This window comes from Pyrgilauda ruficollis, unplaced genomic scaffold (assembly GCF_017590135.1).
Source record: "Pyrgilauda ruficollis isolate IOZ18807 unplaced genomic scaffold, ASM1759013v1 scaffold1, whole genome shotgun sequence".
Classification (NCBI taxonomy): domain Eukaryota; kingdom Metazoa; phylum Chordata; class Aves; order Passeriformes; family Passeridae; genus Pyrgilauda; species Pyrgilauda ruficollis.
The window spans coordinates 8,238,889-8,256,734 of NW_024508100.1; the positions used below are offsets into that span (position 1 = coordinate 8,238,889).

Sequence of the window (17,846 nt, forward strand, 5' to 3'; positions counted from 1 at the left end):
GATTTAGAAGCAGTAAGCTAAAAGGAATAGTAACTGCAGCTTTCAAGCGACATTCATGATGAAAGTTAGTGCAAAAAAACCCAAAACAAAGCAATAAACATCTAGAATTAATTCATACTCTGCATATAATTTTGTTTCTCTGTTGAGTAACAAGCCAAGACCACATTCTTAAGTGTTTCTTATAGTAATGTTTGCAGAGCAATCTCTTGTTATCACTGGCATCCCTTCCCAATTGTGTCTCATCCTGCACTTGATCCTCTTCTGAGTGTGTCCTTGCATGCTGTGTTCCCTTAAAGTTATCAATAGAAATCAGAACTAATTTGCACTCTTTATTCTGGTCTGTTTGAGCTCAACAAAGCTCAGTTGATCTCTCACTGAATTGCCTACTCTTCCTTTCCATCAATAGCAGAATTGCAAATTATAATGTAATTTCTGTATGAAAACTACTAGTTCATCTGAATTCTTTCCTTTGCTTTTTTAAGTTTGAATTTTCTGTGCGATTTGACCTACTCATTTTTCTAGACTGATGAAATCTGCCTACTTGATGGTCACTGTCTTTCTTGTACTCTTCACCCACTGTTAAAAATCACAAATAAACCGAATTGCCTTCTAGCCTAAGTTTCTTATGAAGTTTTCTCATATTGGCAAGGATGAAAATCCAGAGGAACTTCTTTTCCTACTTTCTTCATTCATTTTCTGTGCATATCTTGCTAATTTTTCTGTTTGCTTCTAAAAAACCTGACTTCTTGGCCCTTCTTGATTTAGTAATGAGAGTCCACTGCTGTGATACTGCCAGTGCACTTCTGAGCATGCATTTGTATCTCTGACCTACAAGACACAGCTGGATTTTTTTCTGTTCTGTTGTTTTTCGTTTGATGGTTTTATGTGGTTTTGGTTTTCTTTGGCCTGTTTTATTTTAATGAGCGGTTCCTCTTCTGGTAGAGGATGGTGATTAAATGGATTTTCAGTATAATCTCTGTGTGCAGATTTACTGGGGAGTGCAGTAGGGACTTCAGTACCCTGTTAGTACTAGTGGATGCCATATGTGTCTGACATAATGGGATGTGATTGTATGACTCCATTCTTGCCTTCCCAAGGAGGTTGTGTTTCAGGTATCCTTCTCTCTGAGTGGCTTGACCAGCTCATGTTCAAAAGCACTGCTACCAGACACTATGTAAGCTGTAAGCAGTTATAATAGGAAAAGTATTCTGTTTCTTGTTTACTGGATTAAGCTGCATTATACTAGCTTTGAAGCTGTGAAACTACTATTTAAGAACTTAATCTACCCTGTTTTTCTATCAGCAACTAGGAAAAGTAACTTAACAACTTCCCAAAGTTAAAAAGCTGTTGCAATTATCCTCAGTGTATCACTACACTACCACTAGTTAAACTGTTAGTAAAAAATGAAGTGGGCCTGAGGCAAGTTTTTTCTTATTTAGAAGTCTGATTTAAAAGAAAATTCTGGTTTGCGTTTTGTAATCTTAATTTTACCCTCTTATGTTAAAAAGTGCATGAAAAGTGTAGAACTCTGCAAACACTCCAAAGCTGGGAGGGGTACAAGAAGCTAGACATATAAACACAGAAACTTTCTATCCTGTTCAACAGCAGGCCAGCCAGAATTTATTATTGTAATCTGAAATAGAAGAGTGGAGTTTTTTCGTCAAGGAGCTGTTACTCCATCCTTATTTCCCACCTAAATCTGTGTGCCCTAAAATGCTCAAGTAACTCTCTAGGCTGAGCTCACTGAATGATATTATGAATTATGCCATACCAGAGTCTTAATAGTCCCTTCAGTCTTGGCCTGTGTGGAGATGCATATAGGAATGGATTTCCTGGCTTTACACGTGCTTAGAATTATACATGGAAACAGTACTAAGGAATAATTAATAATTTTATGACATTTAGAATAGTTTTAAACAGGGGGAGGGGGAAAAGCCCTGATATTTAGATGTCAAATACATGGCAGTTTTGGAAACAAACATGTAAAATATAGAATATTACTTCTAATTAGTTTGTCTTACTGTTTGCTTGCCCATCTGTACTTGTGTACTAGCTGACCAATAAGCAGAAACTAATTTTCAAGATGAACCATATGCTGATTTTTTATGTAAAATCAGTAATGTGGGATGGGAATGAGGAGATTTTGGTATAATACTTGAAGGGTATTATAGAGTATTATTATTTAGAGTATACTTAAAGCTTTGTGGAGGAGATCTGGACCCGTGCTTGCAGTGCATTGGTGATGCAGGAGGGAACTGCTGAGTTTGTATGGGATGAATTGGTGAGACAGGGTTGTGTGAGCTGTGGGCTTTCCTGTGGCTGGGATTGCAGCAGACGTTGAGGAGCTTTGCCATTATTACAGTGATGTGTGCCAGAGATCTCTAAGGATATCAGGCTAAATATTGAAGATCTTCTCTTTTTACTTGTATTACTGCAGTAATGTAGTTGCATTACACGTGAGGAAATTTTCACATATTAAAAAAATAATTTCAAATGTAGGTATGAGTTAAGGTTTTCTTTCCTTTTTAAAGAGCATGTATAATAGGCTGTGATCACTACATCACCAGGAAACACAAGATGAACTTTTTTTTTGCTGTAGCAGAGTTTTATCCTGTCACCCATGGCTGTGGAAACACTGTTAAATACCTTCTACAGTATGCCTTTCTGCTGGTTACCTACAGTGAGTTAATATTTTAAGGACAGGCCTCCATTTTTATTCATTTAGCAACAAGAAGATTTATTAATAGCATTAGAAAATACTAAATGCATAATGTATAACCTAAAATTGAAATAAACAATGGGAACAGGTTTTAATAAATACTGCAATTGATTTGATATTATAATTGTGCATTATTTTCCACTATTCTTCCTCTAGTTTGAATTCACAATTTCATAGTACAGCGACTTTAAAAATGAAGCGCTGTATTTGGGATAATGAAAGTTCCTTTTTTTTTTTTTTTATATACTTCTTTCAGTATTTGAGCTATTCCTTTACCTGAATTGGTTTTGTGTTTTTAGGACACTTTATTGGAATAAGTACCAAGGGCAATGATATATTTTCTAGCTGTATTTTCTCCTTATCTGCTCTGTTTGGTTATGTACAAGATAATAGGAGATACTGCATTTTCTACATACTTTACTAGTAAAAGTGTTCTTTGAAAAAGCCTCCCAACGTTATAGGAGTGGCATTTTTATCAGTGGTAGTTACTGATATATACTTTCTACTTCTTAAAAAGACTTTTTATTATTTTCCTGTGGCAATCTGTGTTGCAGAAAAGTTCTCACACAGATGGTAGGTCGCAAGAAGGACTAAGGTGTGTACTTGTGGATTTTATGTTAGGGATTTTTTAAGTGACAAGTTTGTCTTGTTTCTCAGCCATATTATGTCTGAGTATGTGAGGATGACGGATACAGAGCGTGACCAGATAGATCAAGATGCCCAGGTGTTTATGAGAACGTGTGCTGATGCCATTCATCAGCTCAGAACAGAAGGTAAACTAAGCAACTCTTATGGTTTTTTTTGAGTTCTTGATAAAGGCTGAGCTAATGTTGAATGTTGGTGAATAATGGTGAATCTTAAATGCTTTAGGAAAAAGATAGGGGAAGTGTCGTTGCCTTTTTGTTTGCATTGGTGTAATCCCACTGGCTGATTAGTACTGTAATACCATTTTCTTTAATGATAATGGAAAAAGAAGCCACAGCATAGAATTTTGTTTATGTGTTCAAATACACCAGTATTTGAACTTTAAAATTTGAGTGATAGCATAGAAATACTCAAGGTTAACAACTGTAAAAGAGTCTTAAATATTTGCTACTTGAGTAGTAATTCAGCACTGTTTAGAGACCTAAACCAAAGCTCAACCAAATGTGATGGTTGTCTTTTATTAGCTTGTCTACCTGTAAGGTATTATTACTACTGTTAAAAAACTTTAACAGAGTCCTGGTAAATTAAAAGTGGTTTTGACAACTTGAATATGGGATCATACCTTTACTACACTATCTTGTGAAAGTCGTAGAGAGAGAATATCTGTGTTGCCATTTTCAAGTTGACTTGCTGCATCTCTGTATTTTATTGATGCACAAAAGATTTTCATCAGCTTTAAAATGCCATCTAAACATAGTTGTAGCATTATTCAGAATCATTGACTGTCAGTCATGCATGGGAACTGCATAGTATAAAAATGAAAAATATCTATATATGTGAATTAAAAGGATTTGACACAATAAATCCCAAAAGTTTCCACACAGTCTGTACACCAGAAAATTTGAGCAAGTTCAATAGTTTAAACAAGTTAAATCTCTAGATTTATTCTGCTGTTCTTAGCTAGATGTCACTTATTCCTGTTTAGAGTTTATTTGACATAATAGAACTCTGTGGCATATAAAAAATACTACAGGACACTAGTTATTTTCACTTTTTGGTTCATTGTAATGACTTTCTGTTTTAGAGAATCTATATTTAAATATAGTTATGTTTAAAAGAAATACTAACATGCATAAAATGTGACTAGGCTTTTGAATATAACTTACATATCAATTGAAAGTGCAAAGTGTTATGGAATTCAGTAAAAAGTTTTAGTTTATTTGTTTTGTTTTAAAAAGATTGTTTTATATTTTTCTTTTGTATTTCAGCACACAAGGGTGTCCAGTCTGCTCAGGTGAAGGAGCACAGAACAGCTGTCTTGGACTTCATTGAAGATTACTTAAAAAGTACTTAGTATTTACTGAATAGTTACAAATGGATGATTGCATTTTCCAAGAAAGAAATCTTGCTCTTTTAACCTAAAATTTTGTTTACTCTCTTGAACAGGAGTGTGCAAGCTGTATTCTGAACAAAGGGCCATCCGAGTTAAGAGAGTGATAGATAAGAAGAGACTGTGAGTAATGTCAAAAAATAGTTTAACTGTGCCTTTCACTTGTAGGACATTCAACAAAACCATTGTTCATGTTTAGATTCTAAGGAGATTGTTTCAGTGGAAGTTTGTGTTTGGATGAGCAACTTCTGTGGTCAACAGGTGCATTCCAGGACTCTTTGCACTTCAGACACGTGAAGTCAAGTCTGAAAGTGGCAGAGTGACATTATAGTGTTGTAGTTCTCATTTAGGTAAAGGATAAGAGCACCAAGTCAGTAAAATGCGAGTTAATAATCCTATTTGACTTCTACACATTTTTTTGGTTTTGCTTTTATTTAAAGGTCTTATCTTTCTGCTAAAAGTGACTGTGTTGTTAATAAATACTGCTTGAGATGGCAGGTGTTCATGGCAAGCAGAAACAGTAAAAATAAAAAACTAGAATGTAACTTCTGAACTGAAACAAGAGCTTCCACTTCCTGTAGTGGCTCTTGTTAAGGCTGCCAATGTAGAGCTGAACGTGTCTAGGAGACATTAAAGGTGGTTGCTTGCTGCCTTTTGGTCTGGTGGGATTTTTTTTTAGTCAAGTTTCAAGCCCCGTACTTCTTCACTTTCTTTTTCTTCATACTCCCAGTTGTGAGAATCATAGGGAAAGTGAGCAAGTTTACAATTTATTTAATACCTAAGAGGCTTTCATGTCTTCTCACTCTCCGTTATTTGAATAGTAACCTCAAGGTCCATTATCTGTATTTTAATTTAAAAAAATATAGTTCTAGAATGTGCACATGAATAAATTCTTGAGCGTTTTCCCCAGACTTGTTGCTGGTTTATCAGTTTGGTGTTTGGGTTTTTCAGTTACAGTTACATTAAACCTAGAGAGATGTTTTCAAAAGTTCATAAGTATATTTTATTCAGAATGATTCAGCCTGATTAAGCACAATTAGATTCTCTCAAATATATCCTCATGAGACATAAATAGTAGTATGTGTGGAGGATCAGACTAAAAGCAAGAAAACAAAATACCCCAAACCACTTTTGAAATTTGGTAAAAAGCAATGAGAGAAAAGTAAAGCGTTGGTGTTTTTGCAGCTCCCATAACTTTCCAGAAAAAAACCCATACAGAAACAAACTGATATTTTTAATGTGTAAAAATACAGAATCTTATCAGTATTCTTCATGTGAATGAGCTTCAAAGAGAGCATTGTTCCTGCAGTCGAAGCAGTAGCTAATGAATATCAGCTCTTCTCTTAGTACTCTTACATTACTCTTTCCATGTGAAATTTCCAGGATTTCTCAGATGAATAAACAGAGAAAAAACCTCAGTTTGATGCATTATTTTAGCAGTTAGAGTACCACTTAACTAAGAAGCAATAAGGCATTAAGAATTAACCCAAAAGATACATTCTTTTTATTGGAGGGTCCCTCTATGCCTCTCTTTACGGATGCAAGAACTAGAAAACAGATGTTGACCAGGTGTAGTCTGTATGCATTGCAGTTGTGATGTAATGGCTAAGTTGTCATCTAAATTAAAATTCAATTCAAATAAATCACAGGGCATAACCCAATCTTTATTATGACTTAAAGAAAAATAGTATAATTGATTTGTAACTTCCCTGAGGATTTCAGTAGATGCTTTATGTGATAAGAACATGTACCCTCTCTTAAAAGAACTAGGCATCCTTTAAACAGTGCATCCCAGACACTTTGTTCATTTTAAATTGAAAGTTTCCTGTATTCCTATACCGTGCCTAATAAGGACCACAAACAATAAAGGAATATGTTTCTTTAGAAATAAATTAATCCTAGAGCAGCTCTTCTTTCCTGCAGTTTAGTCAATTTAAAATATGTGCATATCAGACAATACTGAAAGGTTTGCCATAGAAACTTTCATCATGTTTCCTTCTATATTGATAACTATCCTAAGCTCTTCAACAAATTGCCTGAGTGTTACAATTTTCTTACAGAGGTTGCCTTTATGTATTCACTCACATATTTACATTTAAAAGTTCTGCTGGTTTGGACTAGTTTCACAGAAAGAAAAGATGAGAAATAGAAACACAAACATTTCTTTCTATAAAGGTACTTGGTTGTGATTTTCCATTTTAATGTTTATTAGTATTCAAGATTATATTTAATTTCAGTTTTAAACTTCTTTTTCCATTAGAAGATTTAGGAAATTATGTGTGCAGTTATTCAAATCAAGCTGATATTTTTGTTACCTGGGGAATTGGTGTTTTATTAGTATTAAAACTATTATTTGAACTGCACAGATACGTAGATAAGTTTTTTTTTCTTATTATTAGGCAAATTTGAGAGGGAGGAGATGAGAGAAGAATTTGTCTCTGTAAAATTACCAAAAGCCCAGTACTTGCAGGGGTTTTAGCACTAAAAAAGGTTCCCTGCTACTGTTAAATAGCAATCACTGGGTGATGACAATTGCATTATATTCTGGTTTTCACAGAATTTTCTAATTATGGGTTAGAATTTAGACACAATGCAAAGAAGGAACACAAAAAGCAACACCTTCTGTTAGGCACAGGGGACAATTGCACATCATAAGGAGATTAACTGTTGATTATATTTGAGAGGGTAGGAAGTGATAAAGGGTAGGGTGGAATCACCTGGCACAGCAGGTGATTCCACCCTTTGGTTTTTGCTTCTTTACCTTCTTCAACAGCATTACTAAACATTTAACTGCTTGCTATGTAGCAGTTTCAGAATTCATTGTAGACAACAATAAGCCACAGACGTTTACTGGAAAAAATACACTACCACTAATTTTTTGATGCCATGCTGAAACATACTTGACAAGTACTTAATATATAATCACTGAGTAAGCTTCTCATGTTTTGCATTGTCTTTGTATTAAAATTACCTAATAGGGACTTAGAAGTAGTATATGAAAGCTAATTATATTGTATATCCTTTATGATAAATGAAAATATAAAGCAAGATTGTCACTGTTATTTGAAAAAAATAAAGAAGTAGTGCTTGGCCGTTGCTACTAAAAATTTTTCATATGACCTAAATGTTGGCTTAAAAAAAATTATTACACTGGATTTTTGAAAGCAAGTTTAATGAAGTGTTGGTATTTTTATGCTGTAGCCTTCAATATTCTCAACTCTGAGCCTGTGGTGCATTTTGTCCAGGAATACTATTCACTATTTCTTTGCCTTTGTAGCAATATTTCAGTGACAGTTGCTAAGTACATTTTGTATCTCTACTGGAAAATCTTTAATGTGAACTTCACAAGAGTTAAAGTATTGAAAGTAATCTGTGTAATCTGTGTTTTTTCTCATTTTAGAAAAATACATCTGTAAAATCATTGGCTCTTGTACTTCTAGGTCCAAACTTGAACCTGAGCAGAGCAATGTGTCCAAATCATCTCTTTCCACTGAAAAATCTTCACAGAGTCCTTTAGAGGATTCTGAAGAAAAACTTTCTGCTGAGGAAAGCAAAGGTAGGAATAAAATGTAGTTTTACATTTTATTTTTTCTGGTAAGACCTGTCTGGTTATAGTACTTCCTTCACTTCAGAAGGGCCAATTGCTATGACTGGCATGTTTTCCATTTTCATCTTGCTTGAGCTGATCAGGCTTCTGTGAAACATACTGTGAGACTGAGGAAGCAAAGTCTTAAACTTTTTGACATGCCAGCTAAAGAAATCGTATGCTTTACTGAATTCTTCATCCTCTTAATAACCTCTTTATGTACTCTTTCCTTTTCATTTATTTTTATCAATATAATGTCTTCTGAAATTTGTCTAATTTTTCCATATTCCTTTCACTGAATGCAAGGAATTAGAAAGTAGGTCGACGACTCTCTTGGAACATTCTGTAGTTTTTAAGCACAGAGACCTTGAGTTGGAGACTCCTACAGTAGGAACTCAAAGGTGGAACATGCTCACACAGAGGAGGTTATTGGCTGGTCAGATCCAGTAGTTTTGGGGCTTTCTTCTTGACAGCATTAAGTTGCCCTGCTGGGAGAATTTAGTCTCATCTTACAGGGGGCAGGAGATAGCCAGAAGTCCAAAGCAGTATCTCTGACCTTGGGGTCATTTCAGATTGTGCAGATCTTGGTGGGATTTGTGAGCATTGGTTCTCATTCCTGGTTGCCTGCTTCTCAGGATAGAGAAGTAGGCAATGGATAGAAGCCATTTCAATTCTCTTAGCCATTTCAGCCTGTCCTGGGATGTGGATGCTGGCTGAGCTTTGGACCTAAGTGCCTTTTGGAGTACTACCACTATGCAGGTAATATCAGGTTTCATACCTAAAGAGAAATGTTGTTTCAGTGATTCTCAAATTGCTTTCCCTGGCTTGAGGTCTCCCAGTCTTTGTCTATAGGAGACCAAGGTACGCTGTGATTTACAGCAGGAATTTTTTTCATTCTAATTACATTACGTTATGATAATATTTTGTCGGGATAGAACAAATGCAATGGTTGGCCGTATTATTCTGATAAACAGTTGTTGTTTCTTTAGTGATTTTATGAAGAGTAAAGTTCCTCTGTTAGGTGACTCCAGGGCCATACAGAAGGTGGATTCATGTGAAGTGGGTGCTTCACTTCTGGATGAAGTCTCTAACACTGAATTACCTCACAGTGTCTGAACAACTTCATTTTCTGATAATGGCTTTGCTTATCTTCCTAACCAGTTTGTACTTCTGCAGCCCTATCAGTGTGCCTTTTTTCCTCCTCTAACACTGAATTTATCGTAAGAGGCACAGGTTTTGATGATGTGCCGTTTCTAGTGCTTACCTTTTTATAGTGTGTCATAAGTGATGCAGCACACAGGCACACAGATGAGTTTCACCTTAACCTGTTATCAGTGTTTTGCAGCTGTGAGCTGGTGCCACTGGAGGAGCAGCAGCATAGTAGCATCTTCATTGCCCTGTGCTCTTTCCTTATTACCAAATGTCCCTGCATTCTCCCACCATATAGTGTCATTACAATTTTTAGCTCCAAAAATCTGTGCCACACCATGGAAAATACTGTTTCTTGGTTGCCTGGGACACAGCAAACCACTGCAGTAAATAGAAATGCAGCTATTTTATTGCACATTAATTTTGAGTTCTCCAGTAATCACTTTCATGAGTTTTTGCTTTAATTTTTAAGAGAAAGTAGGGGTCCTGCCACACAAGTGGTGCTGCTGCAGTACTTATGAGGGGTTGCTGACTAGACTTTGAGAAAACTATGGAACTTGTGTATCAAAATAAATCTGTCTGGAACAATATGCAAATGCACACAGCCTGTGATTCCTCATATAAGGGTAAGTGCTGGTTGCTGCTGCTTATAGGAATCAGCCTTGTGACTTTGCTGGTAGGTGGCTGTCAAAGTGTGAAAATAACATGAACAAGATGACTAGGAAAGAAGATGCTCAGTTTAAATCTTACAGCCTTTGGTTTATACTTTTTTTTTTTTTTCAAGTAACTTTTCAAATTTTTGGAAGCCAGAGAAATCAGCTCTTGAAATCATTTTGAAATCAGCTCTTTCATCTTCAGGATGTTGGGGTTTAGAGAATGGTGATAATTTGTTTTTATGAATTAGCCATCAGCAGCATGCCTAGGTCCCTTGGGTTAAATCTCATCTGTAAAGATACTTTTGAGAGCAGCTTGTGGTTCTGTCCTTTGTTTGAACACTATGATCAACAGCTGAATGTGCTACTTAATGTGCTGAAGCACAACTTGGGTTTTTCTGGTTTTTTGGCAGAAACCAAAGCAAAATGTGATTACCTTTGTTTTGAGGCAAAGCACCTGTTTACATTAGAATTTTAGTGGACATGCCTCATGGTAGGAAAATAGTCTCTCTGGAGAATGCTTTTATATACTGGCAGTATTTATTTGCATATTACAAATTTGACATTTAGTTCATGGAAATAAATGTAAATAATGAGTAGCTTTTGAACTGGTCCACAAGCTTAGCAGCTGTCTCCTTTCAGCGTGGAAAAAGGTTCAGAGCATTTGATCATTTTATATCTTTGTCATGAGTTGATTACTTATCTTTCTGAAATAAAAATGTAGTTTGGCTTTTGCTGGCTGAATTGCAGAAAAGCATTAATGTCAGCTCCATGAAAGCTGCAGAAAGTCCAAAACATACCACAGTGACAGGAGGGACCCTGGGGAGATACGTGTTTCTTGCTTACCTCTTACCATATTTGCTTATTAGCCATCACATTGGATACAGGTGCTGTTTTTTAACAGTGCTGGCAGGGCCTGAAACTAACTGGTTCCTCTGGGTTTTCTCTTTTTTCCCTCCATAAACTAATTATCTTATTTGGTTTGAATACGGTAAATAATTTATTTTCATTTTGATATAATGTAAATGCATTGATTACCTAAACAAGTAAGTTTTGTGATTCTGTGAAATGGATTTGAAATACTGATAATACCCCATGGAAAAAACCAGCTGGATGCTTTCTAAACAATCTTTAATGAGATTTTTGGGTTTATATTTTACTACTATAAGAAAGAACTGATCTATTTTTTGGTTTGGGGTTGTTTTTAAAATAAATTTATTATATTCCATATCTGCATCCCCCATTTGTAACATTGTCATTGTTTATGCATCCTGGTTAGGTTGTTGGGAGGCCAGAAAAAAAGTTTATAAAGGAGACATACACAATGCTTTTTTACAATATTGATGGTTTCAAGAGTTTGCACAAATACTATCATGGAGGATAAAAGGGAAAATTTCTCCTTGTATTTCTTTTCATATATGTGTTTATAAATAAGACTACTCCTTTCAGAGGCTTCCCAAGACAAGTCAGTCTCTGAATGATGATGCATTAGTGCTGCCTAAGCAATTGAAAAAAATTATGTCTAGGAAGTTATAGCAAAACAAATTAAAATATACATAAATGCTTAAAAGATTGACTGGAATAAATAGGAGGTCTGAAATATATGAAAAACGAAAAACTAAATCTTCCCATGTTCTTATTTGCAGCCTCAAAGCAGGTTGAGGGTTGATTCATTGTGGGTGGTGCAGATCTCTCTTGGGTTTTTTAAGATTGTTATAGCCAGTGGGGAGAAGAGAGGCTCTCTCTCAAGGCTGCAGTCTTAAAAGGTTTTTAAACATTCATGCTAGAATAGCTTCAGAAACAGTAGATTCATGTAGGACAGTTTCTTTTCTCTCTTCTAACATTCTTCCTCTATAACCTGCAGTCTTAAAAGGTTTTTAAACATTCATGCTAGAATAGCTTCAGAAACAGTAGATTCTGTAGGACAGAAGTATATAATTAAGCCTAAAATTAAATCTTCCAGAAGGGAATATCCCAGAAATAGCCCTTCAAGATCTTTTATGCCAGAGTTATACAAAGATTTATGCAGATGAATAGCTTTAATCAAAGGGAAAATACTACTGAAATGAATGCAGCAGCTTTGATGTGTTATGGTTAATTTGTGGCCTTGGAGCTGATTCCTGTTATGTGCTGGAAGACCCCTTGCACAGTGTGGTGTGGGATTTGCACTGTAATAGGAAGTTTAAACAGCATGACAAAATCGAGTTCATCTGTGAGTTTTGCTCAAAACATCTTTGAGATTCTGTCTTTAGTTTGTGAAAGGAGGAGCTGGTGGTTCTGTCAAGTCTTACTGGAAGATAATACTTTGCATATAGGCTGTCATTTTGAAAATTGTGTGGTTTTGTCTGTTAAAAGACAACTGCTATAGTATTTTGTGCCCTAAAAGCTCTTAGTGCATGATGAGTTGTTTTACATCCTTCTCGGTCAGTGTGTTAATGGAACTCCCTTTAGTTCACAAAATTAAACCTACAGGAAGACTTTTGGCCCCGTTCAGAAATTAAAGGTTATTGATGTAATTTTGTGCTGTAAATACAGGGTGAGTCTCAGTAACTGACAAAGGAGATACAACAATTTCATGATTGGTCTAACATGGGTGAAAAATTATTTTTACTTTACTATTCAGTGCCCTGTGCTATTCAGTGTCTCAAGTGTTTGGTGGCTCTTTTACAGACAGGAATCTGCCCGATGCCCAAAGTAACCTTGGATTATGGGGGGATGGCAGAGGTGAAGATGAGCTGTCACCTGAAGAAATACAAATGGTATGTTTATCCTGTGTCTAATTGTCCATTTTATTGTATTTTCTGTTGTATTCACATGTGGTAAAAAAAAAGAAGTACAGATTCACCTAAATTAACTTTTAACATTTTATGCAGAATAATGATGTAAAAAGATACACCTTTTGCTTGTGACTTCCTGGTTCTTCTGGTAGTAGCTAATATTTAAAAATGCTACAAAACATTTACATGGAGACATGAAATTAGTAAAAACTATTTTTCAACAATCGAAATTAAAATTGTTTTTTACCATTACAATCACAAATTACTTTGTTTAGTCAGTAAACAATAGAAGTCAAAGCAACATCAGAAGAATCATTATGAAACTTCTGAAAGAATAAATTGTTTGCCTTTTTTCTTGGATAGTTTCTAGAACTTAAATAGTTGTACTATTTAACTATTACTGTGAAGTTATACTTCATTTTATTTCTTTTTATTTTTTTATTGTCAAAATCAGATCGGTTTCCTAGAAAGAATAGCTGCAAGGTGTCTGTCGGAACAGAATTTCATTAATTTTAACATTTTTGCATTTCTCTGCTATCGGCATGTTTATAGATTGATGCAATTCTGCTTACATTTGAATATGAAATTTCTGACATGGGTATGATTGCTGACAACCTGTCAGATTTTTTGATATTCCTAAAATTTATCATTTTAAACATAGCTCAGAATTCTTAAAAAACCTCTCTACATTAGCACACACTGCCTTGAGTTTATATAAAGAAGGAAAAGCTGATTTCAGTCAGTAGCTGTGCAGATATCAGAACAATGAGCTTTACAGGGCAGAGGGCTGCAGCAGTATGACTTTGTGAAGCTTCCTTGGCAGTGATTCGAGGTGTTCCCAGACACAGTGTACATCATTCTTCCAGTCAGAGATGACTAAGTTGCACACAATTATGGTATGGCTTTTTAAAGAGAAAATGTTCTTCAGAGGCTGCTCTCTATGCTCTCATTTTGTTCTTGAGTGCCAGTCTAAAATCTAGAGGCTTACTCCTGCTTTCTGTTTTCTTTTAAAAGATAACTCTTCACATATTTTCATTTTCCTTTCTTTAGGCACAATACTGTTAGGCCCCTTGCTGTCAGCTTCCAGTGAAACAAGGGAAATGAGAGTTGGGGATGATGGCTCTGACAGGGCCTTCTGACTGAAAGCCAATGCAGGTTGTGTTTTGTAGGCCTGGGATCATAGGAGAAATCTCCTCTCTGAAAGGGTTTTTGAGCTTTGGAACAGACTGCTCAGGGAAGTGGTGGAGTCACCATCCCTGCTGGTGTTTCAAAGATATGTAGATGTGGCACCTAGGGACATGGTGTAGTGGTGGCCTTGGGTTATCTTCATCTGTAAGATCTTTTCTATCCTAAACAATTTTATGAAGAGGATAGCTTGCAATCTGTAAACTGCTGTGTTGGCTTTAAATTGGGATGGTTTGTGCCATATCATACTTAGGAAATCCTCAGTCATGGTTCCATGGTCCTTCATGTAGATAAAATAATGAATTAAAGCCCTATCACTGCTAAAGCACCTCCTATCACTGTTTTACCCTCAGGAGAGAGCTTGATGTTGTTCAAAATATTTGCAGGCCTACTGCATGATTTACACAATACATTTCAATTTATTACTCCAAATACAGGTATATTCATGTTTTTTTACAGTTATTGTGAGCAGATGTCTTGTGATTGTATTGAGTGGGAAAAATCTCTGCTGTTTGGAGTCATGAAAATATCTACTTTTCTCTGACTTTATCTTTTTTTGGTTGGTTGGTTTTGTCTTAAATTCAGAGACAGCACATCTAATGACTTTTCTCATGGAATCACAAAAAAGGAGTGGTGATTATTTCTTTTATGCCTTGGATTTTTTAGCCATATATTAAGCAGTTTGTCACTTTATGCCATACTTTGGTAACAGAATATTTCACTGTCATAAAAGAGGCTACTTCAATAAGCCATAAATTACTGAGCTATACTGATTGCCAGCGCTTGGTTTTATGTTCCCATCATGTAAATCCCTTTGTGACGCACTGGTGTATGATGTGTTCAGTGCTCAAACCCTTTGTTCAATTGCCTGTTTTAGCATATCTTAACTGCTGTCTGTGCAAGTGCTCCATCAGCCATGATTTCAAGTTGCAAAGATCATTTAGCAGTTTAAAAGGCAATCTGTGCCAGTGGAAGGTTTTAAATATCAAAGGGAGTTTTTGAAGAATACTTTCTCAAGTGGATTTGTGCTATTTGTAAAGGATTAAAGTCATTCACTGTTTCTTCACTGAAAATTTGTCTTCTCAATTAGTTACCATCTGTTTTTTAAGGCAGTAAAATAGGGGATTTCTAATGCTGAATATTTGTACAGCTATCCTTACAAAAGCTAGAAAAAACAATTGCAGCATGGTGGCCCCACTTAGTCACTCAAGGACCAACTGGCGATGACAGCACTAAATCTCATGGCTCTGTTTCATTGCTCTGTGCCTTGGCTTTGTTGTGAGGTGACACCACCAGAACCAGACATACAGTAGTCCTGAATGCAAAGCAGTGCAGTGATGAAGCACAGCATCTGCTGCTGTGAAGTAAATATAAAATAAATATAGTTTAGGTGATTATATTTTCAAAAATGCTCTGCTCTCTAGGTAGTGTCACTACATACAGCGGTGACAATGACACTTGAATGTATTGCAACACTGGTGTTATTTCATTTGACAAAACCATTGGATCTTTAGAGTGGAAATCAATGGAACTGTGCAGTATGTTGCTTTCTGATCCCCTTCAATTCATGGAGCTGGGCACCTTCCCTGAGACCTCTACCCCACAGTGAAGGTGGCAGTGCCCAGTAACCTTCCTCTTAGACTCTGTGGAATCCTTTAACCCAGGAGAGAAGGCTGTTCTTTACCAATGAGGTAGGCAGTGAGCCTCTAGTGCAAAACCAAATCTGGATGTTTAAAGAAATCTGGATGTTCAAAGAAATAAAAATTTTTTCTTTATGATAGAAATTGCCTATGTCAGAAGACTAAACCTTTCTCTGTGAGATACACTGTTACCCTGTCATTTCAGACTCACTTCTGGGAAGTTAAACCTACAAATTTTGTATGTAATTTCCTTCTCCCCTTTTTCCAGTTTGAACAGGAGAACCAGAGACTTGTTGGTGAAATGAACAATCTCTTCGATGAAGTCAGGTACAGTTTTCTGTCACTTGACAGACGGTGGCCCCATGTCAATCCCATGCCCCAGTCAGCCCCCATGTGCAGGGCATTGGCTGCAGGACACCTTCCTGTTCTTGCTCCAGTGGTGTGGGAGGAGCTGGGACAAATCCCCAGTGCCCAGGAAAGGAAGCGTGTGCTGTCCCACAGTGTAAAGAACAGTAGCACTGGTTACATTTGGAAGGCTTACATTCTCCCTTACCCAAGTTTCAAAGTATTTCATTTTCCATTTCTGTCCTGTTGTCTGCTGGATATCCAGATGGCAGTAGGGGAGGTGCCATTGCTGACCCCATGCAGTGACAGGCAGTGGTGCCATTCACTCTCCCCAGCTGTGCAGAACACCCAAAGGGCTACTCAAGCTAGAAATTTACTTCTGGGTATCAGTGCTATGCAGAGGTGAACTGCACACACCAGAGTAGCATATGAAAAGGGTGTGTCAAAATCAACTGCTTAAGGCCCAACATGGATGTTGTTATATGAAAGAAGGGAGACAGGTGAAAAATCCTGGCAATGAAAGCTGCTCACTGAGCATTTCTGGGGGTGCCATTCCCAGGGCTCACTGGGCTGGTTGTCTTCCAACCAGGCACTGTCCAAGCCCCAGTCCCAGGCTATTGCTGCCTCACAAACTACTGACAGAACAGTGGCCTCCTGAGCAGCCACTTACTGGGCTGGAGGGTCTGAATCTGCAGCAGCAAGACATGTTTGCACTAGTTTCTAATGGAGTATTTCTGTTCTTTGCCAAGACAAATTGAAGGAAAAGTGGTGGAAATCTCCAGATTACAAGAGATATTCACTGAGAAAGTCTTGCAACAGGTTAGTATTAATTTAATACTACAGGAGTAAATACAACTTGAAGATTTTTTTTGGAGCATTTTGGTCTTGATTGCCAACTTGTGAATATAAAATTAATGAATCTTCAATACAAAAGTGAAGGAAAATACTTTTGTTTTTCAAATTCAAAATCAAGATATTTACTGGTGTTACTTACTAGTGTGTACCAGGAAAATGAGAGGTAAGTGTTAGAATGATCGCTCTGCCTCAGAGCTGGTGTCCTGTTAAACATGTTATATAACAGCATCCTGGAAATGTTGGCACCTCTTCCAAAAGAGCTGGGAAAAATCAGACAGGTTAGGTTTGACTCTAGATAAATGGGAGACTTCCTGCTGGTCTTGGTGGTTTCCGTTCAGGTTTGTAAAATCACCAATAAAGAAATTACAGCTTTAATGTATTACTCTCTGCATCAATGAGGATGAGACAAAGATGTTAGTAATACCAGATTTTATTTTACTTCTGAGTTCTGCTTGTTCCCCAAGTCCTTGGAAGTGGTTTTTTGTTGGTGGTGTTTTTTTTTTTTTTTTTTTTTTTTGTAACATTCATTGCTGTTTCTCAATTTTATTTCTTTTTTTAAACAGGAAACTGATATTGACAATATCCATCAATTAGTTGTGGGTGCAACAGAGAATATAAAAGAAGGCAATGAAGACATAAGAGAGGTAATATCTTGAAGTTGTGTTTTAGACTCATTTCTCATAACTCAGTTTTTTCCAGGTGTTGCTTTAAACAGCACATGCAAGGTCGCCCATGGGGCGGGTGCAGTGAGTGTTGGGTGTCAGGACCTAGGGGTTTGGGAAAACTCTTGAAGGTAGCTGAGCTTCTCAATAGTTCACACTTGCTAAGCATGATCCGAATAGCTACGCAGGACTGCAGAAATCTACTTGGCCTCAGCAGTTTTTAAACATGAAGGCCACCTG

The 17,846-nt window shown here is 36.5% G+C and overlaps 1 protein-coding gene across 1 annotated transcript in view; it reads left to right on the plus strand.

Moving 5' to 3' along the window:
• STX18 (syntaxin 18) overlaps positions 1-17,846 on the plus strand; it is a 61,280-nt gene that overhangs the window by 41,058 nt on the left and 2,376 nt on the right. Inside the window, exons 3-10 of the mRNA XM_041490245.1 lie at positions 3,377-3,492; positions 4,633-4,710; positions 4,811-4,877; positions 8,195-8,310; positions 12,813-12,901; positions 16,013-16,071; positions 16,839-16,908; positions 17,508-17,588. Of these exons, the coding sequence (XP_041346179.1) occupies positions 3,377-3,492; positions 4,633-4,710; positions 4,811-4,877; positions 8,195-8,310; positions 12,813-12,901; positions 16,013-16,071; positions 16,839-16,908; positions 17,508-17,588 (676 nt within the window). The remainder of the gene's footprint in view (positions 1-3,376; positions 3,493-4,632; positions 4,711-4,810; positions 4,878-8,194; positions 8,311-12,812; positions 12,902-16,012; positions 16,072-16,838; positions 16,909-17,507; positions 17,589-17,846) is intronic.